Below are 27,500 nucleotides of genomic sequence, written 5' to 3' on the forward strand. Positions count from 1 at the left end.
CACACCCCCCTACCCCCCAGTCTCACATTACACACCCCCCTACCCCCCAGTCTCACATTACACCCCCCTACCCCCCAGTCTCACATTACACCCCCCTACCCCCCAGTCTCACATTACACCCCCCTACCCCCCAGTCTCACATTACACCCCCCCTACCCCCCAGTCTCACATTACACCCCCCCTACCCCCCAGTCTCACATTACACCCCCCCTACCCCCCAGTCTCACATTACACCCCCCCTACCCCCCAGTCTCACATTACACCCCCCCTACCCCCCAGTCTCACATTACACCCCCCCTACCCCCCAGTCTCACATTACACCCCCCCTACCCCCCAGTCTCACATTACACCCCCCCTACCCCCCAGTCTCACATTACACCCCCCTACCCCCCAGTCTCACATTACACCCCCCCTACCCCCCAGTCTCACATTACACCCCCCCTACCCCCCAGTCTCACATTACACCCCCCCTACCCCCCAGTCTCACATTACACCCCCCCTACCCCCCAGTCTCACATTACACCCCCCTACCCCCCAGTCTCACATTACACCCCCCTACCCCCCAGTCTCACATTACACCCCCCTACCCCCCAGTCTCACATTACACCCCCCTACCCCCCAGTCTCACATTACACCCCCCCTACCCCCCAGTCTCACATTACACCCCCCTACCCCCCAGTCTCACATTACACCCCCCCTACCCCCCAGTCTCACATTACACCCCCCCTACCCCCCAGTCTCACATTACACCCCCCCTACCCCCCAGTCTCACATTACACCCCCCCTACCCCCCAGTCTCACATTACACCCCCCTACCCCCCAGTCTCACATTACACACCCCCCTACCCCCCAGTCTCACATTACACCCCCCTACCCCCCAGTCTCACATTACACCCCCCCTACCCCCCAGTCTCACATTACACCCCCCTACCCCCCAGTCTCACATTACACCCCCCCTACCCCCCAGTCTCACATTACACCCCCCTACCCCCCAGTCTCACATTACACCCCCCCTACCCCCCAGTCTCACATTACACCCCCCTACCCCCCAGTCTCACATTACACCCCCCTACCCCCCAGTCTCACATTACACCCCCCCTACCCCCCAGTCTCACATTACACCCCCCTACCCCCCAGTCTCACATTACACCCCCCCTACCCCCCAGTCTCACATTACACACCCCCTACCCCCCAGTCTCACATTACACCCCCCCTACCCCCCAGTCTCACATTACACCCCCCCTACCCCCCAGTCTCACATTACACCCCCCCTACCCCCCAGTCTCACATTACACACCCCCTACCCCCCAGTCTCACATTACACCCCCCCTACCCCCCAGTCTCACATTACACACCCCCTACCCCCCAGTCTCACATTACACACCCCCTACCCCCCAGTCTCACATTACACCCCCCCTACCCCCCAGTCTCACATTACACCCCCCCTACCCCCCAGTCTCACATTACACCCCCCTACCCCCCAGTCTCACATTACACCCCCCTACCCCCCAGTCTCACATTACACCCCCCTACCCCCCAGTCTCACATTACACCCCCCCTACCCCCCAGTCTCACATTACACCCCCCCTACCCCCCAGTCTCACATTACACCCCCCCCTACCCCCCAGTCTCACATTACACCCCCCCCTACCCCCCAGTCTCACATTACACCCCCCCTACCCCCCAGTCTCACATTACACCCCCCTACCCCCCAGTCCTCACATTACACTCCCCTCTACCCCCCAGTCTCACATTACACCCCCCCTACCCCCCAGTCTCACATTACACCCCCCTACCCCCCAGTCTCACATTACACCCCCCCTACCCCCAGTCTCACATTACACCCCCCCTACCCCCCAGTCTCACATTACACCCCCCTACCCCCCAGTCTCACATTACACCCCCCTACACCCCCGCCAAGGTCGTGGCGTGCAAGACAACAGCAGTAATAGGCGACTTGTGTGAGATTGAATATTACTTGTGTAGCCTTGAGGGACTTGACTGTTCACGCCCCCCCCCTGCTACCTCAACCCTCCACCACCACCACCACAACCCTCCACCACCACAACCCTCCACCACCACAACCCTCCACCACCACCATCACCACCACAACCCTCCACCACCACAACCCTCCACCACCACCATCACCACCACAACCCTCCACCACCATCACCACCACAACCCTCCACCACCACAACCCTCCACCACCACCATCACCACCAACCCTCCTCCGCCACCACCACCACCACCACCAACCCTCCTCCACCACCAACCCTCCTCCACCACCACCACCACCACCACCAACCCTCCACCACCACAACCCTCCACCACCACCATCACCACCAACCCTCCTCCGCCACCACCACCATCACCACCAACCCTCCTCCACCACCACCACCAACCCTCCTCCACCACCACCACCAGCCGTCCACCACCACCACCACCACCACCACAACCCTCCACCACCACCATCACCACCAATCCTCCTCCGCCACCACCACCACCACCACCAACCCTCCTCCACCACCAACCCTCCTCCACCACCACCACCACCAACCCTCCTCCACCACCACCACCACCACCAACCCTCCTCCACCACCAACCCTCCTCCACCACCACCACCCACCCTCCACCACCACCACCAACCCTCCACCACCAACCCTCCACCACCACCACCACTAACCCTCCACCACCACCACCAACCCTCCCTCCACCTCCACCACCACCACCACCAACCCTCCTCCACCACCACCACCACCACCAACCCTCCTCCACCACCACCACCACCACCAACCCTCCTCCACCACCAACCCTCCTCCACCACCACCACCCACCCTCCACCACCACCACCCACCCTCCACCACCACCACCAACCCTCCACCACCACCACCACTAACCCTCCACCACCACCACCAACCCTCCACCACCAACCCTCCACCACCACCACCACTAACCCTCCACCACCACCACCACCACTAATCCTCCACCACCACCACCACTAACCCTCCACCTCCACCACCACTAACCCTCCACCACCCACCCCTCCCCCTCCACCTCCACCACCACTAACCCTCCACCACCCACCCCTCCTCCGCCACCACCACCACCCCTCCTCCGCCACCACACCACCACCACCACCACCCCTCCTCCGCCACCACCATCTCTCCACCTGTGATTGTGGTAGTGGCTCAAGAGGTTGACTAACAGTCAACAAAATAAAATCCAGCCCATCAACCGTGAAGAGCTCAGTCCCCCAGGGTACTGTGCTTGCTCCAGTACTTTTTCTCATCCTCATATCGGACATAGACAAGAACACAATCTATAGTATTGTATCATCCTTTGTAGATGACACTAGGATCTTCATGAGAGTTGGCAACATAGAGGACACGGCGAACCTCCAATCAGATGTAGATCAGGTCTTTCTATGGGCTACAGAAAATAATGATATTTAATGAAGATAAGTTCCAACTGTACGGGAAAAAATAAAATATAAAAACGGAAACCACGTACAAAACGCTGTCAAATCATAACATAGAACGAATGGTACTGTGTAGGATCTGGGTGTACTCATGTCGGAAGACCTTACCTGTAAAGAACACAATAAAGTAACCGTTACAACTGCAAGAAAAATGACAGGTTGGATAACAAGAACTTTTCACACTAGAGATGCTATACCGATGATGATACTCTTCAAGACACTAGTGCTCTCTAGAGTGGAGTACTGCTGCACAATGACAGCCCCTTTCAAAGCTGGAGAAATTGCTGACCTGGAGAGCGTGCAGAGATCCTTTACTGCTAGAATCCACTCAGTAAAACATCTAAACTATTGGGCCCGACTAAAGAGCCTAAATCTGTGTTCTCTCCACAGGCCTGGTCGATGACCGGGCCGCGGGGATGCTAAGCCCCGGAAACACTCCAAGGAAACTATATCTGCGGAGTTGCCATGACGGCGGCTTCTGCGGAGTTGCCATGACGGCGGCGGCTTCTGCGGAGTTGCCATGACGGCGGCGGCTTCTGCGGAGTTGCCATGACGGCGGCGGCTTCTGCGGAGTTGCCATGACGGCGGCGGCTTCTGCGGAGTTGCCATGACGGCGGCGGCTTCTGCGGAGTTGCCATGACGGCGGCGGCTTCTGCGGAGTTGCCATGACGGCGGCGGCTTCTGCGGAGTTGCCATGACGGCGGCGGCTTCTGCGGAGTTGCCATGACGGCGGCGGCTTCTGCGGAGTTGCCATGACGGCGGCGGCTTCTGCGGAGTTGCCATGACGGCGGCGGCTTCTGCGGAGTTGCCATGACGGCGGCGGCTTCTGCGGAGTTGCCATGGCGGCGGCGGCTTCTGCGGAGTTGCCATGGCGGCGGCGGCTTCTGCGGAGTTGCCATGGCGGCGGCGGCGGCTTCTGCGGAGTTGCCATGGCGGCGGCGGCGGCTTCTGCGGAGTTGCCATGGCGGCGGCGGCGGCTTCTGCGGAGTTGCCATGGCGGCGGCGGCGGCTTCTGCGGAGTTGCCATGGCGGCGGCGGCGGCTTCTGCGGAGTTGCCATGGCGGCGGCGGCGGCTTCTGCGGAGTTGCCATGGCGGCGGCGGCGGCTTCTGCGGAGTTGCCATGGCGGCGGCGGCGGCTTCTGCGGAGTTGCCATGGCGGCGGCGGCGGCTTCTGCGGAGTTGCCATGGCGGCGGCTTCTGCGGAGTTGCCATGGCGGCGGCTTCTGCGGAGTTGCCATGGCGGCGGCTTCTGCGGAGTTGCCATGGCGGCGGCTTCTGCGGAGTTGCCATGGCGGCGGCTTCTGCGGAGTTGCCATGGCGGCGGCTTCTGCGGAGTTGCCATGGCGGCGGCTTCTGCGGAGTTGCCATGGCGGCGGCGGCGGCTTCTGCGGAGTTGCCATGGCGGCGGCGGCGGCTTCTGCGGAGTTGCCATGGCGGCGGCGGCGGCTTCTGCGGAGTTGCCATGGCGGCGGCGGCGGCTTCTGCGGAGTTGCCATGGCGGCGGCGGCGGCTTCTGCGGAGTTGCCATGGCGGCGGCGGCGGCTTCTGCGGAGTTGCCATGGCGGCGGCTTCTGCGGAGTTGCCATGGCGGCGGCTTCTGCGGAGTTGCCATGGCGGCGGCTTCTGCGGAGTTGCCATGGCGGCGGCTTCTGCGGAGTTGCCATGGCGGCGGCTTCTGCGGAGTTGCCATGGCGGCGGCTTCTGCGGAGTTGCCATGGCGGCGGCTTCTGCGGAGTTGCCATGGCGGCGGCTTCTGCGGAGTTGCCATGGCGGCGGCTTCTGCGGAGTTGCCATGGCGGCGGCTTCTGCGGAGTTGCCATGGCGGCGGCTTCTGCGGAGTTGCCATGGCGGCGGCTTCTGCGGAGTTGCCATGGCGGCGGCGGCGGCTTCTGCGGAGTTGCCATGGCGGCGGCGGCGGCTTCTGCGGAGTTGCCATGGCGGCGGCGGCGGCTTCTGCGGAGTTGCCATGGCGGCGGCGGCGGCTTCTGCGGAGTTGCCATGGCGGCGGCGGCGGCTTCTGCGGAGTTGCCATGGCGGCGGCGGCGGCTTCTGCGGAGTTGCCATGGCGGCGGCGGCGGCTTCTGCGGAGTTGCCATGGCGGCGGCGGCGGCTTCTGCGGAGTTGCCATGGCGGCGGCGGCGGCTTCTGCGGAGTTGCCATGGCGGCGGCGGCGGCTTCTGCGGAGTTGCCATGGCGGCGGCGGCGGCTTCTGCGGAGTTGCCATGGCGGCGGCGGCGGCTTCTGCGGAGTTGCCATGGCGGCGGCGGCGGCTTCTGCGGAGTTGCCATGGCGGCGGCGGCGGCTTCTGCGGAGTTGCCATGGCGGCGGCGGCGGCTTCTGCGGAGTTGCCATGGCGGCGGCGGCGGCTTCTGCGGAGTTGCCATGGCGGCGGCGGCGGCTTCTGCGGAGTTGCCATGGCGGCGGCGGCGGCTTCTGCGGAGTTGCCATGGCGGCGGCGGCGGCTTCTGCGGAGTTGCCATGGCGGCGGCGGCGGCTTCTGCGGAGTTGCCATGGCGGCGGCGGCGGCTTCTGCGGAGTTGCCATGGCGGCGGCGGCGGCTTCTGCGGAGTTGCCATGGCGGCGGCGGCGGCTTCTGCGGAGTTGCCATGGCGGCGGCGGCGGCTTCTGCGGAGTTGCCATGGCGGCGGCGGCGGCTTCTGCGGAGTTGCCATGGCGGCGGCGGCGGCTTCTGCGGAGTTGCCATGGCGGCGGCGGCTTCTGCGGAGTTGCCATGACGGCGGCGGCTTCTGCGGAGTTGCCATGACGGCGGCGGCTTCTGCGGAGTTGCCATAGCGGCGGCGGCTTCTGCGGAGTTGCCATGACGGCGGCGGCTTCTGCGGAGTTGCCATAGCGGCGGCGGCTTCTGCGGAGTTGCCATAGCGGCGGCGCCACATGGTAGAGTGGAGGAGGAGGGAGAGATAATCATGTGGGCGAGGCATGTCACGCGAGGCCTCGCTGGCAATGGTCGCCATCAATTTGGTGAATATAGATGACATGCACACGCTGACACACGGGGCTCACGGGGGGCTCCTGGGGGGCTCACGGGGCTCATGGAGGGCTCACGGGGCTCATGGGGGGGTACCGGGGGGGGTACACGGGGCTCACGGGAAGTACTCTGACTCACGGGAGTAGTGGAAAGTATGCCAGATCAAACCCGTTTTGCTTTTTCCGACGTCTTCGATCTGCCAGGAAGAAGACTCGCTATCACTTCAAGTTGATCTAGATAGGGTTTTGAAATGGTCAAAGGATTGGCAGATGCAGTTTAATGCTGATAAATGTAAAGTTCTGAGGCTAGGTAATGATGATAGTTACAAGATACGAGCTAGATGGTGTTGTGATTGCGAAGTCGCATTGTGAAAGGGATCTGGGAGTTATGGTTAGTAAGAATATTAATTAAAACCAAAAGATCAATGCATGAGTGTTCGTAATAAGGCAAATAAGACACAGAGATTTATTAATCGAAGCGTTAGTAACAAGACACCTGGTGTGGTTCTTCAGCTATATCTTGCTCTGGTTAGGCCCCATTTAGATTATGCAGTTCAGTTTTGGTCGCCATATTATAGAATGGATATAAATTCACTTGAACGTGTCCAGCGTAGGATGACAAAGTTAATTCTGCAAATTAGAAATCTTTCATATGAAGAAAGATTAACAAAGCTTAACTTGCATTCACTGGAAAGGCGAAGAGTTAGGGGTGACATGATAGAGGTTTACATGTGGATGAGTGGACATAACAAAGGGGATATTAATAGGGTATTAAAAGTATCGACAGAAGACAGAACACGAAACAATGGGTATAAATTGAATAAGTTTAGATTTAGGAAAGACTTGGGTAAATACTGGTTCAGTAACAGGGTTGTTGATTTGTGGAACCAATTGCCGTGAAACGTAGTGGTGGTGGGAGGGGGGGGGTGTCCCTCGATTCTTTCAAGCGTCGGCTTTACATCTATATGAGTGGGATTGGGTGGTTATAAATAGGAGCTGCCTAGTATGGGCCAATAGGCCTTCTGCAGTTACCTTTGTTCTTATGGTCTTACACTGTTTTTTTCCGTTACCCGAGTGAGATCCACCGGTCTCGAGTTGGCCTCATGTGTGTTCGTCCCCCAGTGATCGATTGCTCGTCTCCAGGTCTTAGTATTTCGCCCAAGAGGAAATGCTAAGCCGGTCTATGAGTGGTGTGTTTTGCGTCACCCCAGCGACCCTGAACCCTAATGTACAATAACGTCGTCCCTGGTCTATTTTAAATCTAATATTTACTTCCAATCTATGTTAACCAAAACATCAACTGTTGGTATTAGATATACTTCGGTAGGTCTATTCCCAATTAATATCCCCTTTCTTCTCCATTTATACACACCACTAATGTACCTCCATTAATATTCAAAAGGTTCCTATTTATTCCCCTTACTTACCTGGAAGCTTTATATTTGTACTGTCCGGCCAAGGGTTGTTTATTGAGCATAGGCATGAATGTAATCCTTTAATATGAAACAAAGGGGAGCAACACGGAGCGTGAAGTATCATGTATCTCACCGTTCACCCATGTTACCAAACCAGTATTTACCCAGGTCTTTTACCTAAATCTAAAACTTATCCAATTTATACCCATTTTTTCGTGTTCTGCCTCGTGTTGAAACTTTTAATATACTATTAATATCCCACTTTGTCATGGCCATTCTCTCACACCTCTATCATGTCACTCACTATTTCTTCGCCTTTCTAGAAAATGTAATTTAAGCTTAGTCAATCTTTCTTCAAGGATCGTTTATTGAACATAGTGAGATTTCAACAGGGAATTCAGTAGTAATCAAAATATAAGATATTATATAATTTTTCCCCAAAAACACGTTACTCAGACATTTGTATTTAATTCCTCCCTCACTGTTAGTCCTGACTACGTCTCGCATTGGGTCAAAAACATGCCCCTCCCCCCCCCCACACCCTACTGTAGCATATAACAAATCAAAATACACATTCAGTATATATAAATATGAACTACACTGAGTAAAAGCTGCTTCAAGTGTTTTTAAAAAATAGGTCTTCTGCAGTAACCTTCATTCTGAGGTCTTCCTCCCTAGTGGGGTGTGACCCACCAATAGGACACGTTGCTCTTAAACATAACATCTTTTTCAGGTTTGAGCAGCAACATTTGCAAATTTGCCGATGATACGAAAATCGGTAGGGAAATTAATTCGGAGGAGGACTCACTATCATAAGAACATAAGAACAAAGGTAACTGCAGAAGGCCTATTGGCCCATACGAGGCAGCTCCTATTCTATAACCACCCAATCCCACTCATATACTTGTCCAACCTGCGCTTGAAACAATCGAGGGACCCCACCTCCACAATGTTACGCGGCAATTGGTTCCACAAATCAACAACCCTGTTACTGAACCAGTATTTACCCAAGTCTTTCCTAAATCTAAACTTATCCAATTTATATCCATTGTTTCGTGTTCTGTCCTGTGTTGATACTTTTAATACCCTATTAATATCCCCCCGGTTATGTCCATTCATCCACTTGTAAACCTCTATCATGTCACCCCTAACTCTTCGCCTTTCCAGTGAATGCAACTTAAGCTTTGTTAATCTTTCTTCATATGAAAGATTTCTAATTTGGGGAATTAACTTAGTCATCCTACGCTGGACCCGTTCAAGTGAATTTATATCCATTCTATAATATGGCGACCAAAACTGAACTGCATAATCTAAATGGGGCCTAACTAGAGCAAGATATAGCTTGAGAACCACACCAGGTGTCTTGTTACTAACGCTGCGATTAATAAATCCAAGTGTCCGATTTGCCTTATTACGAACATTTATGCATTGATCCTTTTGTTTTAAATTCTTACTAATCATAACTCCCAGATCCCTTTCGCAATCCGACTTCGCAATCACAACACCATCTAGTTCGTATCTTGTAACTCTATCATCATTACCTAACCTCAGAACTTTACATTTATCAGCATTAAACTGCATCTGCCAATCCTTTGACCATTTCAAAACCCTATCTAGATCAACTTGAAGTGATAGTGAGTCCTCCTCCGAATTAATTTCCCTACCGATTTTCGTATCATCGGCAAATTTGCAAATGTTGCTACTCAAACCTGAATCTAAATCATTTATATATATTATAAACAACAGAGGTCCCAGGACAGAGCCTTGAGGCACTCCACTTACAACATTTTCCCACTCTGACTTGATTCCATTTATACTAACTCTCTGTTTCCTTTGGTATAGCCATGCCCTAATCCAGCTTAATATAGCACCCCCAATACCATGAGACTCTATTTTTTTAATCAGTCTTTCATGTGGCACTGTATCAAAAGCTTTGCTAAAGTCAAGGTATACAACATCGCAATCCTTACCACTATCAACTGCCTCAACAATGCTAGAATAAAAAGATAACAAATTTGTTAAACATGAACGGCCATTTATAAAACCATGAACTATCACTTCAAGTTGATCTAGATAGGGTTTTGAAATGGTCAAAGGATTGGCAGATGCAGTTTAATGCTGATAAATGTAAAGTTCTGAGGTTAGGTAATGATGATAGAGTTACAAGATACGAGCTAGATGGTGTTGTGATTGCGAAGTCGGATTGCGAAAGGGATCTGGGAGTTATGATTAGTAAGAATTTAAAACAAAAAGATCAATGCATAAATGTTCGTAATAAGGCAAATCGGACACTTGGATTTATTAATCGCAGCGTTAGTAACAAGACACCTGGTGTGGTTCTCAAGCTATATCTTGCTCTGGTTAGGCCCCATTTAGATTATGCAGTTCAGTTTTGGTCGCCATATTATAGAATGGATATAAATTCACTTGAACGTGTCCAGCGTAGGATGACTAAGTTAATCCCTCAAATTAGAAATCTTTCATATGAAGAAAGATTAACAAAGCTTAAGTTGCATTCACTGGAAAGGCGAAGAGTTAGGGGCGACATGATAGAGGTTTACAAGTGGGTGAATGGACATAAGGGGGATATTAATAGGGTATTAAAAGTATCAACACAGGACAGAACACGAAACAATGGGTATAAATTGGATAAGTTTAGATTTAGGAGACTTGGGTAAATACTGGTTCAGTAACAGGGTTGTAGATTTGTGGAACCAATTGCCGCGTAACGTGGTGGAGGTGGGGTCCCTCGATTGTTTCAAGCGCGGGTTGGACAAGTATATGAGTGGGATTGGGTGGTTATAAATAGGAGCTGCCTCGTATGGGCCAACAGGCCTTCTGCAGTTGCCTTTGTTCTTATGTTCTTATAACGTTACAAGCGGTTCCAAGGAAGGGCCCGGTCTCTCATTAGCACATTCCTTAATCTCTACTGTTCTCTGCAAGTAACATCACGGGCTGTGTCATGATGCCTTGTGACCACTCATCTGGCCCATTGTATCATTCCTCATATTTACTATACTATAGTAAATATATTTACGGTAGGAATATATTTTCACATATTAACATATCCCTAATTCACCCTTATAATTTTTAATTACCCTATACTATAGTTTCGAGGTAAGGGGGGGGGGGGTCTAAACCCCCTGGTTATGGGTAACGATAAGGAAAATTGGGTAATGGTAATTGTATAGTTTTAGTGAGTCATATCCCGTTCTGACTAAGGTTAGGTCTATGAATATGGATACAATGTTCAACACACAGACCCAAGCAGGTTAGGCTCAGTGCGGTTTGGTTCTCATCCAAAACGTCACTTTTCATAGAAAATAGATTCAATATTCAACAAAACTCCAATTAATTAATTGATAGATTAAATTCTACGACAGGCATAAAAAAATCAGGCAAGAGATTCTGTTGAGATTCTCTTCCCAGACTCAAAATCTGGGCAGACTGCATATTTTTGGATTACCAGAAAGCCTTTGACACAGTACCACACAAGAGACTATTAAAAAAGCAGGAGATGCAGGATGAAATGAAATGAAAGGTACTCCATTGGATAAGGGAGTACCTAAGCAACAGAAGACCGAGTCAGTGTGAGGGGTGAGGTCTCTGATTGGCGAGACGTCACCAGTGGGGTCCCGCAGGGGTCAGTCTTGGACCCATACTGTTTGTGATATATGTAAATGATCTCCCAGAGAGTATAGACTCGTTCCTCTCAATGTTTGCTGATGATGCAAAAAATTATGAGGAGGATTAGGACAGAGGATGATAGTAGGAGGCTACAAGATAACCTGGACTGAGTGAATGGTCCAACAAATGGCTACTGGGCGGGCCCAGCTAGGTGGCGGGGCGGGCCCAGCTAGGTGGCGGGGCGGGCCCAGCTAGGTGGCGGGGCGGGCCCAGCTAGGTGGCGGGGCGGGGCGGGCCCAGCTAGGTGGCGGGGCGGGCCCAGCTAGGTGGCGGGGCGGGCCCAGCTAGGTGGCGGGGCGGGACCAGCTAGGTGGCGGGGCGGGCCCAGCTAGGTGGCGGGGCGGGCCCAGCTAGGTGGCGGGGCGGGCCCAGCTAGGTGGCGGGGCGGGCCAGGGGGCGGGTGTGGCGGCGGCAGAAGCGGTGACATTCAGAGGTGGGCGGCCCCGGGACCAGCGGGGCCCGCCAGTACTACAGGGAAGACCTCGCCAGACTGTGTTGGTACTGGTAGACTCCTGTCCTCCGTGGACGATGACAGGCACCTGTCACTAGTTAGTGACCCCAGGGGTGTGACCCCCAGTGCTTCCCAGGTGTGTGGCCCCCAGTGATCCCCAGGTGTGTGGCCCCCCCAGTGATCCCCAGGTGTGTGGCCCCCCCAGTGATCCCCAGGTGTGTGGCCCCCCCAGTGATCCCCAGGTGTCTGGCCCCCCAGTGATCCCCAGGTGTGTGGCCCCCCCAGTGATCCCCAGGTGTGTGGCCCCCCCAGTGATCCCCAGGTGTGTGGCCCCCCCCAGTGATCCCCAGGTGTGTGGCCCCCCCAGTGATCCCCAGGTGTGTGGCCCCCCCAGTGATCCCCAGGTGTGTGGCCCCCTCAGTGATCCCCAGGTGTGTGGCCCCCCCAGTGATCCCCAGGTGTGTGGCCCCCCCAGTGATCCCCAGGTGTGTGGCCCCCAGTGATCCCCAGGTGTGTGGCCCCCAGTGATCCCCAGGTGTGTGGCCCCCCAGTGATCCCCAGGTGTGTGGCCCCCCAGTGATCCCCAGGTGTGTGGCCCCCCAGTGATCCCCAGGTGTGTGGCCCCCCAGTGATCCCCAGGTGTGTGGCCCCCCAGTGATCCCCAGGTGTGTGGCCCCCCAGTGATCCCCAGGTGTGTGGCCCAACAGTGATCTCGAGGTGTGTGGCCCCCCAGTGATCCCCAGGTGTGTGGCCCCCCAGTGATCCCCAGGTGTGTGGCCCCCCAGAGATCCCCAGGTGTGTGGCCCCCCAGTGATCCCCAGGTGTGTGGCCCCCCAGTGATCCCCAGGTGTGTGGCCCCCCAGTGATCCCCAGGTGTGTGGCCCCCCCAGTGATCCCCAGGTGTGTGGCCCCCCCAGTGATCCCCAGGTGTGTGGCCCCCCAGTGATCCCCAGGGGTGTGGCCCCCAGTGATCCCCAGGTATGTGGCCCCCAGTGATCCCCAGGCGTGTGGCCTCCCCAGTGCTCCCCAGGCGTGTGGCCTCCCCAGTGATCCCCAGGTGTGTGGCCCCCCAGTGATCCCCAGGTGTATGCCCCCCAGTGCTCCCCAGGCGTGTGCCCCCAAGTGATCCCCAGGTGTGTGCCCCCCAGTGCTCCCCAGGCGTGTGGCCCCCAGTGATCCCCAGGTGTGTGGCCCCCCAGTGATCCCCAGGCGTGTGCCCCCCAGTGATCCCCAGGCGTGTGCCCCCAAGTGATCCCCAGGTGTGTGCCCCCCAGTGCTCCCCAGGCGTGTGCCCCCAAGTGATCCCCAGGTGTGTGCCCCCCCAGTGCTCCCCAGGCGTGTGGCCTCCCCAGTGATCCCCAGGTGTGTGGCCCCCCAGTGATCCCCAGGTGTGTGCCCCCCAGTGATCCCCAGGTGTGTGCCCCCCAGTGCTCCCCAGGTGTGTGGCCCCCCCAGTGCTCCCCAGGCGTGTGGCCTCCCCAGTGATCCCCAGGTGTGTGCCCCCAGTGCTCCCCAGGCGTGTGGCCTCCCCAGTGATCCCCAGGTGTGTGCCCCCCAGTGCTCCCCAGGCATGTGGCCTCCCCAGTGATCCCCAGGTGTGTGGCCCCCCAGTGATCCCCAGGTGTGTGCCCCCCTAGTGATCCCCAGGTGTGTGGCCCCCCTAGTGATCCCCAGGTGTGTGACCCCCCAAGTGATCCCCAGGTGTGTGGGCCCCCAAGTGATCCCCAGGTGTGTGGCCCCCTAGTGATCCCCAGGTGTGTGGCCCCCCCTAGTGATCCCCAGGTGTGTGGCCCCCCCTAGTGATCCCCAGGTGTGTGGCCCCCCTAGTGATCCCCAGGTGTGTGGCCCCCCTAGTGATCCCCAGGTGTGTGGCCCCCCCAGTGATCCCCAGGTGTGTGGCCCCCCCAGTGATCCCCAGGTGTGTGGCCCCCCAGTGATCCCCAGGTGTGCGGCCCCCCAGTGATCCCCAGGTGTGTGGCCCCCCAGTGATCCCCAGGTGTGCGGCCCCCCAGTGATCCCCAGGTGTACGGCCCCCCCAGTGCTCCTCAGGCGTATGAACCCCCCCAGTGATCCCCAGGTGTGCGGCCCCCCCAGTGCTCCTCAGGCGTGTGAGCCCCCCCAGTGATCCCCAGGGAGCACTGGGGTGTGGACCCCCAGTGATCCCCAGGTGTGTGGCCCCCAGTGATCCCAAGGCGTGTGGCTCCCCAGTGATCTCCAGGGGTGTGACCCCCCAGTGATCCCCAGGGGTGTGGGCCCCTAATGATCCCCAGGTGTGTGGCCCCCTAGTGATCTCCAGGGGTGTGGCCCCCCGGTGATTTCCAGGTGTGTGGCTCCCCAGTGGCGTGATCCCCAGGTGTGTACCCCCCCAGTTATCCCCAGGTGTGTACCCCGCCCAGTGATCCCCAGGTGTGTGGCCCCCCTAGTGATACCCAGGGGTGTGGCCCCCCTAGTGATACCCAGGTGTGTGGCCCCCCTAGTGATCCCCAGGTGTGAGGCCCCCCTAGTGATCCCCAGGGGTGTGGCCCCCCCAGTGATCCCCAGGTGTGTGGCCCCCCAGTGATCCCCAGGTGTGTGGCCCCCCAGTGCTCCCCCAGGTATGTGGCCCCCCAGTGCTCCCCAGGTGTGTGGCCCCCCAGTGATCCCCAGGTGTGTGGCCCCCCAGTGATCCCCAGGTGTGTGGCCCCCCAGTGATCCCCAGGTGTGTGGCCCCCCAGTGATCCCCAGGTGTGTGGCCCCCCAGTGATCCCCAGGTGTGTGGCCCCCCAGTGATCCCCAGGTGTGTGGCCCCCCAGTGATCCCCCAGGTGTGTGGCCCCCCAGTGATCCCCAGGTGTGTGGCCCCCAGTGATCACCCAGGTGTGTGGCCCCCCAGTGATCCCCAGGTGTGTGGCCCCCCAGTGCTCCCCCAGGTGTGTGGCCCCCCAGTGATCCCCAGGTGTGTGGCCCCCAGTGATCACCCACGTGTGTGGCCCCCAGTGATCCCCAGGTGTGTGGCCCCCCAGTGCTCCCCAGGTGTGTGGCCCCCCCAGTGCTCCCCAGGTGTGTGGCCCCCCCAGTGCTCCCCAGGTGTGTGGCCCCCCAGTGCTCCCCAGGTGTGTGGCCCCCCAGTGCTCCCCAGGTGTGTGGCCCCCCAGTGCTCCCCAGGTGTGTGGCCCCCCAGTGCTCCCCAGGTGTGTGGCCCCCCAGTGATCCCCAGGTGTGTGGGCCCCCAGTGATCCCCAGGTGTGTGGCCCCCCAGTGATCCCCAGGTGTGTGGCCCCCCAGTGATCCCCCAGGTGTGTGGCCCCCCAGTGATCCCCAGGTGTGTGGCCCCCAGTGATCCCCAGGTGTGTGGCCCCCAGTGATCACCCAGGTGTGTGGCCCCCCAGTGCTCCCCAGGTGTGTGGCCCCCCAGTGATCCCCAGGTGTGTGGCCCCCCAGTGCTCCCCCAGGTGTGTGGCCCCCCAGTGATCCCCAGGTGTGTGGCCCCCAGTGATCACCCAGGTGTGTGGCCCCCAGTGATCCCCAGGTGTGTGGCCCCCCAGTGATCACCCAGGTGTGTGGCCCCCCCAGTGCTCCCCAGGTGTGTGGCCCCCCAGTGCTCCCCAGGTGTGTGGCCCCCAGTGCTCCCCAGGTGTGTGGCCCCCCAGTGCTCCCCAGGTGTGTGGCCCCCCAGTGCTCCCCAGGTGTGTGGCCCCCCAGTGCTCCCCAGGTGTGTGGCCCCCCAGTGCTCCCCAGGTGTGTGGCCCCCCAGTGCTCCCCAGGTGTGTGGCCCCCCAGTGCTCCCCAGGTGTGTGGCCCCCCAGTGCTCCCCAGGTGTGTGGCCCCCCAGTGCTCCCCAGGTGTGTGGTCCCCCGGTGCTACCCAGGTGTGTGGCCCCCCGGTGCTCCCCAGGTGTGTGGCCCCCCGGTGCTCACCAGGTGTGTGGCCCCCCGGTGCTCACCAGGTGTGTGGCCCCCCGGTGCTCCCCAGGTGTGTGGCCCCCCGGTGCTCCCCAGGTGTGTGGCCCCCGGTGCTCCCCAGGTGTGTGGCCCCCCGGTGCTCCCCAGGTGTGGCCCCCCCAGTGCTCCCCAGGTGTGTGGCCCCCCCAGTGCTCCCCAGGTGTGTGGCCCCCCCAGTGCTCCCCAGGTGTGTGGCCCCCCAGTGATCCCCCAGGAGTGTGGCCCCCCAGTGCTCCCCATGCAGGTGTGTGGCCCCCCAGTGCTCCCCATGCAGGTGTGTGGCCCCCCAGTGCTCCCCATGCAGGTGTGTGGCCCCCCAGTGCTCCCCATGCAGGTGTGTGGCCCCCCAGTGCTCCCCATGCAGGTGTGTGGCCCCCCAGTGCTCCCCATGCAGGTGTGTGGCCCCCCAGTGCTCCCCATGCAGGTGTGTGGCCCCCCAGTGCTCCCCATGCAGGTGTGTGGCCCCCCAGTGCTCCCCATGCAGGTGTGTGGCCCCCCAGTGCTCCCCAGGTGTGTGGCCCCCCAGGTGTGTGGCCCCCCAGGTGTGTGGCCCCCCAGTGCTCCCCAGGTGTGTGGCCCCCCAGTGCTCCCCAGGTGTGTGGGGCCCCAGTGATCACCCAGGTGTGTGGCCCCCCAGTGCTCCCCAGGTGTGTGGCCCCCCAGTGCTCCCCAGGTGTGTGGCCCCCAGTGCTCCCCAGGTGTGTGGCCCCCCAGTGCTCCCCAGGTGTGTGGCTCCCCAGGTGTGTGGCCCCCAGTGCTCCCCAGGTGTGTGGCCCCCCAGTGATCACCCAGGAGTGTGGCCCCCCCAGTGCTCCCCAGGTGTGTGGCCCCCCAGTGCTCCCCAGGTGTGTGGCCCCCCAAGTGATCCCCAGGTGTGTGGCCCCCAGGGATGTGGCCCCCCAGTGGTCCCCAGGGGTGTAGAAGCCCAGGGATCCCCCAGGTGTGTGGCCCCCCCCAGTAATCCCCAGGTGTGTGGCCCTCCAGTGGTCCCCAGGGATGTGGCCCCGCAGTGATCCCCCAGGTGTGTGGCCCCCCCGTAATCCCCAGGTGTGTGCCCCCCCAGTGCTCCACAGGGGTGTGCCCCCAAGTGATCCCCAGGTGTGATCAGTCAGGGTACACATAAGGTGCAAGTGTTGCACGCCAGAAGGGCGCCTCTTCTCAGTCTTGAGGCGTTGTCGGTGCCCTTCTTGCCTGGAGGATAGATACACACGTCACATAAATGTTATGCAAATTGTTACACAGTAAACACCCCCCCCCCCCTGGACCCCCCTGGACTCACCAGGACCCCCCTTGGACCCCCCTGGACCCCCCTGGACTCACCAGGACCCCCCTGGACCCCCTTGGACCCCCTTGGACCCCCGGGCCCAGCCTTTGTTTACGGCCTCCGTGTGACGCCACGATAGTGAAGTGTGAAGTATTGATCACCAGTCACGCTTGTTGACCCTGTCTGTGGTCACACTTGTTGGTCCTGTCTGTGGTCACGCTTGTTGACCCTGTCTGTGGTCACGCTTGTTGACCCTGTCTGTGGTCACGCTTGTTGACCCTGTCTGTGGTCACACTTGTTGACCCTGTCTGTGGTCACACTTGTTGACCCTGTCTGTGGTCACGCTTGTTGACCCTGTCTGTGGTCACGCTTGTTGGTCCTGTCTGTGGTCACACTTGTTGGTCCTGTCTGTGGTCACACTTGTTGACCCTGTCTGTGGTCACACTTGTTGGTCCCGTCTGTGGTCACGCTTGTTGACCCTGTCTGTGGTCACACTTGTTGGTCCCGTCTGTGGTCACACTTGTTGGTCCTGTCTGTGGTCACGCTTGTTGACCCTGTCTGTGGTCACACTTGATGACCCTGTCTGTGGTCACACTTGTTGGTCCCGTCTGTGGTCACGCTTGTTGACCCTGTCTGTGGTCACACTTGTTGGTCCCGTCTGTGGTCACGCTTGTTGGTCCTGTCTGTGGTCACGCTTGTTGACCCTGTCTGTGGTCACGCTTGTTGGTCCTGTCTGTGGTCACGCTTGTTGGTCCTGTCTGTGGTCACACTTGTTGGTCCTGTCTGTGGTCACACTTGTTGGTCCTGTCTGTGGTCACACTTGATGACCCTGTCTGTGGTCACACTTGATGACCCTGTCTGTGGTCACACTTGATGACCCTGTCTGTGGTCACGCTTGTTGGTCCTGTCTGTGGTCACACTTGTTGGTCCTGTCTGTGGTCACACTTGTTGGTCCTGTCTGTGGTCACACTTGTTGGTCCTGTCTGTGGTCACACTTGTTGGTCCTGTCTGTGGTCACACTTGTTGGTCCTGTCTGTGGTCACACTTGTTGGTCCTGTCTGTGGTCACACTTGTTGACCCTGTCTGTGGTCACGCTTGTTGGTCCTGTCTGTGGTCACACTTGTTGACCCTGTCTGTGGTCACACTTGTTGACCCTGTCTGTGGTCACGCTTGTTGACCCTGTCTGTGGTCACGCTTGTTGACCCTGTCTGTGGTCACACTTGTTGACCCTGTCTGTGGTCACACTTGTTGGTCCTGTCTGTGGTCATACTTGTTGGTCCTGTCTGTGGTCACACTTGTTGACCCTGTCTGTGGTCACACTTGTTGGTCCTGTCTGTGGTCACGCTTGTTGGTCCTGTCTGTGGTCACACTTGTTGGTCCTGTCTGTGGTCACACTTGTTGGTCCTGTCTGTGGTCACGCTTGTTGACCCTGTCTGTGGTCACGCTTGTTGGTCCTGTCTGTGGTCACACTTGTTGGTCCTGTCTGTGGTCACACTTGATGACCCTGTCTGTGGTCACGCTTGTTGGTCCTGTCTGTGGTCACGCTTGTTGACCCTGTCTGTGGTCACGCTTGTTGACCCTGTCTGTGGTCACACTTGTTGGTCCTGTCTGTGGTCACACTTGTTGGTCCTGTCTGTGGTCACACTTGTTGGTCCTGTCTGTGGTCACACTTGATGGTCCTGTCTGTGGTCACGCTTGTTGGTCCTGTCTGTGGTCACGCTTGTTGACCCTGTCTGTGGTCACGCTTGTTGACCCTGTCTGTGGTCACGCTTGTTGGTCCTGTCTGTGGTCACACTTGTTGGTCCTGTCTGTGGTCACACTTGATGACCCTGTCTGTGGTCACGCTTGTTGGTCCTGTCTGTGGTCACGCTTGTTGGTCCTGTCTGTGGTCACACTTGTTGGTCCTGTCTGTGGTCACACTTGTTGGTCCTGTCTGTGGTCACACTTGTTGGTCCTGTCTGTGGTCACACTTGATGACCCTGTCTGTGGTCACGCTTGTTGGTCCTGTCTGTGGTCACGCTTGTTGACCCTGTCTGTGGTCACGCTTGTTGACCCTGTCTGTGGTCACGCTTGTTGGTCCTGTCTGTGGTCACACTTGTTGGTCCTGTCTGTGGTCACACTTGTTGGTCCTGTCTGTGGTCACGCTTGTTGACCCTGTCTGTGGTCACGCTTGTTGGTCCTGTCTGTGGTCACACTTGTTGGTCCTGTCTGTGGTCACACTTGTTGGTCCTGTCTGTGGTCACGCTTGTTGGTCCTGTCTGTGGTCACACTTGTTGGTCCTGTCTGTGGTCACGCTTGTTGGTCCTGTCTGTGGTCACACTTGTTGGTCCTGTCTGTGGTCACGCTTGTTGGTCCTGTCTGTGGTCACACTTGTTTGTCCTGTCTGTGGTCACGCTTGTTGGTCCTGTCTGTGGTCACACTTGTTGGTCCTGTCTGTGGTCACACTTGTTGGTCCTGTCTGTGGTCACACTTGTTGACCCCATCTGTGGTCACGCTTGTTGGTCCTGTCTGTGGTCACACTTGTTGGTCCTGTCTGTGGTCACGCTTGTTGACCCTGTCTGTGGTCACGCTTGTTGGTCCTGTCTGTGGTCACACTTGTTGGTCCTGTCTGTGGTCACACTTGTTGACCCTGTCTGTGGTCACGCTTGTTGGTCCTGTCTGTGGTCACACTTGTTGGTCCTGTCTGTGGTCACGCTTGTTGGTCCTGTCTGTGGTCACACTTGTTGGTCCTGTCTGTGGTCACGCTTGTTGACCCTGTCTGTGGTCACACTTGTTGGTCCTGTCTGTGGTCACACTTGTTGGTCCTGTCTGTGGTCACACTTGTTGACCCTGTCTGTGGTCACACTTGTTGACCCCATCTGTGGTCACGCTTGTTGGTCCTGTCTGTGGTCACGCTTGTTGACCCTGTCTGTGGTCACGCTTGTTGACCCTGTCTGTGGTCACGCTTGTTGACCCTGTCTGTGGTCACACTTGTTGGTCCTGTCTGTGGTCACACTTGTTGGTCCTGTCTGTGGTCACACTTGTTGACCCCATCTGTGGTCACACTTGTTGGTCCTGTCTGTGGTCACGCTTGTTGACCCCGTCTGTGGTCACACTTGTTGGTCCTGTCTGTGGTCACGCTTGTTGACCCTGTCTGTGGTCACACTTGTTGGTCCTGTCTGTGGTCACACTTGTTGGTCCTGTCTGTGGTCACGCTTGTTGACCCTGTCTGTGGTCACGCTTGTTGGTCCTGTCTGTGGTCACGCTTGTTGACCCCGTCTGTGGTCACACTTGGTGACCCCATCTGTGGTCACACTTGTTGACCCCATCTGTGGTCAAGCTTGTTGACCCTGTCTGTGGTCACGCTTGTTGGTCCTGTCTGTGGTCACGCTTGTTGGTCCTGTCTGTGGTCACGCTTGTTGGTCCTGTCTGTGGTCACACTTGTTGACCCCATCTGTGGTCACGCTTGTTGGTCCTGTCTGTGGTCACGCTTGTTGACCCTGTCTGTGGTCACGCTTGTTGGTCCTGTCTGTGGTCACGCTTGTTGGTCCTGTCTGTGGTCACGCTTGTTGGTCCTGTCTGTGGTCACGCTTGTTGGTCCCGTCTGTGGTCACGCTTGTTGACCCCATCTGTGGTCACGCTTGTTGACCCTGTCTGTGGTCACGCTTGTTGACCCTGTCTGTGGTCACGCTTGTTGACCCCATCTGTGGTCACGCTTGTTGACCCTGTCTGTGGTCACACTTGTTGGTCCTGTCTGTGGTCACGCTTGTTGACCCCGTCTGTGGTCACACTTGGTGACCCCATCTGTGGTCACACTTGTTGACCCCATCTGTGGTCACACTTGTTGGTCCTGTCTGTGGTCACACTTGTTGGTCCTGTCTGTGGTCACGCTTGTTGACCCCGTCTGTGGTCACACTTGGTGACCCCATCTGTGGTCACACTTGTTGACCCCATCTGTGGTCACGCTTGTTGACCCTGTCTGTGGTCACGCTTGTTGGTCCTGTCTGTGGTCACGCTTGTTGGTCCTGTCTGTGGTCACGCTTGTTGGTCCTGTCTGTGGTCACACTTGTTGACCCCATCTGTGGTCACGCTTGTTGGTCCTGTCTGTGGTCACGCTTGTTGACCCTGTCTGTGGTCACGCTTGTTGGTCCTGTCTGTGGTCACGCTTGTTGGTCCTGTCTGTGGTCACGCTTGTTGGTCCTGTCTGTGGTCACGCTTGTTGACCCCATCTGTGGTCACGCTTGTTGACCCTGTCTGTGGTCACGCTTGTTGACCCCATCTGTGGTCACGCTTGTTGACCCTGTCTGTGGTCACACTTGTTGGTCCTGTCTGTGGTCACGCTTGTTGGTCCTGTCTGTGGTCACGCTTGTTGGTCCTGTCTGTGGTCACACTTGTTGGTCCTGTCTGTGGTCACACTTGTTGGTCCTGTCTGTGGTCACGCTTGTTGACCCTGTCTGTGGTCACGCTTGTTGGTCCTGTCTGTGGTCACGCTTGTTGGTCCTGTCTGTGGTCACGCTTGTTGACCCTGTCTGTGGTCACGCTTGTTGACCCTGTCTGTGGTCACGCTTGTTGACCCTGTCTGTGGTCACGCTTGTTGGTCCTGTCTGTGGTCACGCTTGTTGACCCTGTCTGTGGTCACGCTTGTTGACCCTGTCTGTGGTCACGCTTGTTGACCCTGTCTGTGGTCACGCTTGTTGACCCTGTCTGTGGTCACGCTTGTTGGTCCTGTCTGTGGTCACGCTTGTTGACCCTGTCTGTGGTCACGCTTGTTGACCCTGTCTGTGGTCACGCTTGTTGGTCCTGTCTGTGGTCACACTTGTTGGTCCTGTCTGTGGTCACGCTTGTAGGTCCTGTCTGTGGTCACGCTTGTTGGTCCTGTCTGTGGTCACACTGACGGATCAGGTGCCTGGGGTCACGCTGACGGATCAGGTCCCAGTGGTCACACTGACGGATCAGGTCCCAGTGGTCACGCTGACGGATCAAGTCCCAGTGGTCACACTGACGGATCAAGTCCCAGTGGTCACACTGACGGATCAGGTCCCAGTGGTCACGCTGACGGATCAGGTCCCAGTGGTCACGCTGACGGATCAGGTCCCAGTGGTCACACTGACGGATCAGGTCCCAGTGGTCACACTGACGGATCAGGTCCCAGTGGTCACACTGACGGATCAGGTCCCAGTGGTCACACTGACGGATCAGGTCCCAGTGGTCACACTGACGGATCAGGTCCCAGTGGTCACACTGACGGATCAGGTCCCAGTGGTCACACTGACGGATCAGGTCCCAGTGGTCACACTGACGGATCAGGTCCCTGGGGTCACGCTGACGGATCAGGTCCCTGGGGTCACGCTGACGGATCAGGTCCCAGTGGTCACACTGACGGATCAGGTCCCAGTGGTCACACTGACGGATCAGGTCCCTGGGGTCACACTGACGGATCAGGTCCCTGGGGTCACGCTGACGGGTCAGGTCCCTGGGGTCACGCTGACGGATCAGGTCCCAGTGGTCACGCTGACGGATCAGGTCCCAGTGGTCACACTGACGGATCAGGTCCCAGTGGTCACACTGACGGATCAGGTCCCAGTGGTCACACTGACGGATCAGGTCCCTGGGGTCACGCTGACGGATCAGGTCCCAGTGGTCACGCTGACGGATCAGGTCCCAGTGGTCACACTGACGGATCAGGTCCCAGTGGTCACACTGACGGATCAGGTCCCTGGGGTCACACTGACGGATCAGGTCCCTGGGGTCACGCTGACGGATCAGGTCCCAGTGGTCACACTGACGGATCAGGTCCCAGTGGTCACACTGACGGATCAGGTCCCAGTGGTCACACTGACGGATCAGGTCCCAGTGGTCACACTGACGGATCAGGTCCCTGGGGTCACGCTGACGGATCAGGTCCCAGTGGTCACACTGACGGATCAGGTCCCAGTGGTCACGCTGACGGATCAGGTCCCAGTGGTCACGCTGACGGATCAGGTCCCAGTGGTCACGCTGACGGATCAGGTCCCAGTGGTCACGCTGACGGATCAGGTCCCAGTGGTCACACTGACGGATCAGGTCCCAGTGGTCACACTGACGGATCAGGTCCCTGGGGTCACGCTGACGGATCAGGTCCCAGTGGTCACGCTGACGGATCAGGTCCCAGTGGTCACGCTGACGGATCAGGTCCCAGTGGTCACACTGACGGATCAGGTCCCAGTGGTCACACTGACGGATCAGGTCCCTGGGGTCACGCTGACGGATCAGGTCCCAGTGGTCACACTGATGGATCAGACACCTAAGGTGCCGTGTGTTAAACAGATGTGTTGATAGTTTGGAATGAAACAGTTTGTTATTGTAAAACTATTGTCACAATACTTAAGACTGAATAAGGGCTAATACCACGAGGGGGGGGCACGTGGGGCCAGAAACCCCGGGGGGGGGGGTACGTGGGCCAGTGACTACGGGGGGCGGGCACGTGGGGGGGGGGCACGTGGGGCCAGAAACCCCGGGGGGGGGGCACGTGGGGCCAGAAACCCCGGGGGCACGTGGGGCCAGAAACCCCGGGGGGGGGCTTGTGGGGCCAGAAACCCCGGGGGGGGCACGTGGGGCCAGAAACCCCGGGGGGGGGCACGTAGGCCAGTGCCCACGGGGGGCGGGCACGTGGGCCAGTGCCCACGGGGGGGGCACGTGGGGGGGGCACGTGGGCCAGTGCCCACGGGGGGGGGGCACGTAGGCCAGTGCCCACGGGGGGCGGGCACGTGGGCCAGTGACAAAGCGTCGCTGGCCGTACAGAAGAGCTTCCTCAACATTCACCTACTAATAATACCGACCTCTGAAGCATTTAGACATTACATTTATATTGTTTACTGTTGCAGGAGATGGTGGTGCAGGTGTAGGGGCGCCACACCAGGCAGCAGGTGTGAGCATGGGGTGTTGTGGGCTCGCCACACGTGTCGCCACAGCCAAGGTCAGTCTCTCTCCTCTTTTTCTTAACCTCCTCCTCCCATGCTAGTACTTACAGGAAGTACTTGCTCGAAAGTATCAATATGGAATGACGGACCACCAGAAAGTACCAATATGTAGAGACGGCTCACCAGAAAGTACCAATATGTAGTGAGGAGTAGTAAGGATGAAGCCGTATGGGCCTCTTTTTTTTTCGGGAAAAGAGGCCCGTACGGCTTCAGGGGTTTCAGGTGAATTTGGGCAGTCACTGATTTGGAATTAGGGAATTCCAATGAGAAAAATAATTTCTGAGATTTTAGAAGTTTAAGAGTTCCTATGAGGAAAATAAGTAGGAAAATCTTATAGAAAAAAATTAGAAATATCGTGTTTAAGTAACAGTTTCTGGGTAAACTCTACGGACAACCTTTACCTTTTTTTTTCGGGAAAAGAGGCGCATACGGCGACGGGGTTTCAGGTAAATTAGGGCAGAGGACGATACGGCACACCGGATTCAACGAACTTTGGAAAGAGGACGCTACGGCGTCAGGTTTTCCAGGTGAATTTGGCCAGTCACAGATTTGGAATTAAGGAATTCTTATGAGGAAAATAATTTCGGAGATCTTAGAAGTTTGTTAAGCGTTCTTATGAGGAAAATATGATCATAGAAGTTTGTTAAGAGTTCTTATGGGAGAAATTTCAGAGTTCATACCGAGAATAAACAGATATTTAGGCCGTATATGTTTAAGTAGAAATTCTTACTTAGAAACGAGTACGACTATATAACTAAACTGAATCATTACCTGGCCATCCCTCTCCCCCTTCCCTCCCAACCCCCTGCATCTCCTGCTCTTACCTCACACCCCCTTACCTCCCAATCTCCTGCGTCACCTGTGTTTACCTTACACCACCAGCAAGACGCCGCCTGCAGGTCACCTCCATAGTCTTATCTTATCTTCTCCATAATATCTGGACCGTTCCTCCCCCTCTCTCTACCTGTTACCGTACCCTCCTCTCCTTCATATTGTTCAGTCATAATTCCGTACAGCTATTTTAGACATCGTAATATTTGTTCCTTTACATTAAACGAGTCAGTTTTACACAAATAAACAAAGTCAGTAAGCAGAGTCTAGCTCACGTTCCCCACCTTAGTTTTACTAATACATCTTCTTTAGTATCCAATCATTTTCTTCGAGATTTAAAACATAGCTATTTAAAACGTATTAAAATACAATAATTTAGTTAACGAGCTCCAGCTCCTGTCCCCCCGCCATAGTTCCCTCTCATATCCTCGTTAATACCTAACCAATCCCCTTAATTTTAAAACAGCCATATTTCGTATGTAGTAAAATGAATCATGTTGGTAAGTAAGTTCTAGCTCCTGTTCCTGCCTTAGTTTATCTCCGCAACTTCTTTACTAACAGTCCAATCCACCTAAAATTTTTAGTAGCCATATTTCAAACGTAGTGCAATACAGTAATTTAGTTACTGAGCTCCAGCTCTTGTCCTCCACCTTAGTTTCCTCGCACATCTTCGTTAATAACCCATTAATTTTCATGAAATTTAAACCTGCCATACCTCTGAGTAAGTAAAGATAACACATTTACCGAACTCTAGCTCTTGTCCTCCGCCTTAGCTCTCTCGTATCTTCGTTAATAACCCATTAATTTTCATGAAATTTAAACCTGCCATACCTCTGAGTAAGTAAAGATAACACATTTACCGAACTCTAGCTCTTGTCCTCCGCCTTAGCTCTCTCGTATCTTCGTTAATAATCCATCAATTTTCCTGAAATGTTTACCCTCTGTATTACAGACGCAGTAAATAAGATCGAGTTGGTTATCGAGCTCCAGCTCTTGTCCCCCGCCTTAATTCATTTGTACAAGTTCTTTAGTAACAGACCAATTTTCCCCAAATTTAAAGCAGATATACTTCAAAGGTAGTAAACCAAATCAAAACAGTTAACAAGCTCCAGCTCTCGTCCCCCACTTTAGTTCTCTCTCGTATCTTTGTAAATAACCAATAAATTTTCCTGAAATTTATAACTGCTGTATTTCGGACACGGTAAATAAACCCAGTTCAGTTACCGAGTTTCAACTCTTGTTCTCCGCTTAGCTCATTTGTACAAGTTCTTTATTATCAGACCAAATCACCTGAGATTTAAGATCACCATATTTCTAACATAGTAAAATTAATCAGGACATTAGCTCCATTTCCGCTGCCTTAGATCATCAAACATAAATATTTCCGATTAAGTCCCTCTGCAGCCTAACTCTCTATCAGAGTAATCACATAACCGCACCTGCGTAATTATCTTTTCACCCCCTCCCACTTTCCTCCATCTCGTCAAAGTCTCATAAATTTAAATGTAGCTGTTAATTTGCTTACTTTCTTTCCCCGTTCATAGCATATTCTCTGTTAGTTCAGATCAGTACTTAGTCTTACATATTCTCTAGTTCATTCCATTTTATATAAGACTTAAACAACTATTACCGTGTCCCCTATCATATTTTAACATGACTCATATGTAAATATACCCAACTCCTTCCATACATTACAAGTCCCAGCATGTTCGCCTCGCATCTAACTACACTTTCTACTTTACATGATCTTGCATGTGTTCTACACATCATTTTTTTTTTTTTTTTTTTTTTAGTTGTTACTCAAATTTTTTTTGAGTTGTTATACAAGAGTTGTTACATTCTTGTACAGCCACTAGTACGCGTAGCATTTCGGGCAAGTCTTTAATCCTATGGTCCCTGGAATACGATCCCCTGCCGCGAAGAATCGTTTTTTCATCCAAGTACACATTTTACTGTTGCGTTAAACAGAGGCTACAGTTAAGGAATTGCGCCCAGTAAATCCTCCCCGGCCAGGATACGAACCCATGACAGCGCTCGCGGAACGCCAGGCGAGTGTCTTACCACTACACCACGGAGACTGCATCTCAGTACCGACGCTTACAATCTCTCTCGATCCTTTACACGCTCGCACATGTTCTCAGCGTAATGTTTACTGGCCATACTCCCTTAACTCGTGGTCACTTGATGGAGCGCCGCCCTGCTCCTTGTTGTCCTAATTGCACTGTCCCTCATATGGTCGTGCATATCCTTGTTGAATTTCCTGACTTCCGGGACAAGCGTGTCTCTTGATTTCCGACAGTCCTCTGTGGTCGCTTGTTTCTCGATAGTATTCTTGGTGACTCGGATACTTTTGATATCGTTCGCCTTATGCGTTTGTTCTCGCATTGGCATCCTTGGTGATATTTAGCGCCCTCTGATTATCCCGCACATTTGATGGTGTTATATGTATGTGTATGTATATATATATATATATATATATATATATATATATATATATATATATATATATATATATATATGTATAATATGTA

At 55.8% G+C, this 27,500-nt stretch overlaps 1 protein-coding gene across 2 annotated transcripts in view; it reads left to right on the forward strand.

The window, feature by feature from the left end:
- Window positions 1-27,500, forward strand: part of LOC123745433 (choline transporter-like protein 1) — a 218,860-nt gene that overhangs the window by 26,314 nt on the left and 165,046 nt on the right. For both annotated transcript variants that reach the window (XM_069300865.1, XM_045726001.2), the window contains exon 2: window positions 24,043-24,134. In XM_069300865.1, the coding sequence (XP_069156966.1) occupies window positions 24,093-24,134 (42 nt within the window). In that variant the 5' untranslated portion in view covers window positions 24,043-24,092. The remainder of the gene's footprint in view (window positions 1-24,042; window positions 24,135-27,500) is intronic.

This window comes from Procambarus clarkii, chromosome 44 (genome assembly GCF_040958095.1).
Source record: "Procambarus clarkii isolate CNS0578487 chromosome 44, FALCON_Pclarkii_2.0, whole genome shotgun sequence".
In the NCBI taxonomy this organism is placed as follows: Eukaryota; Metazoa; Arthropoda; class Malacostraca; order Decapoda; family Cambaridae; genus Procambarus; species Procambarus clarkii.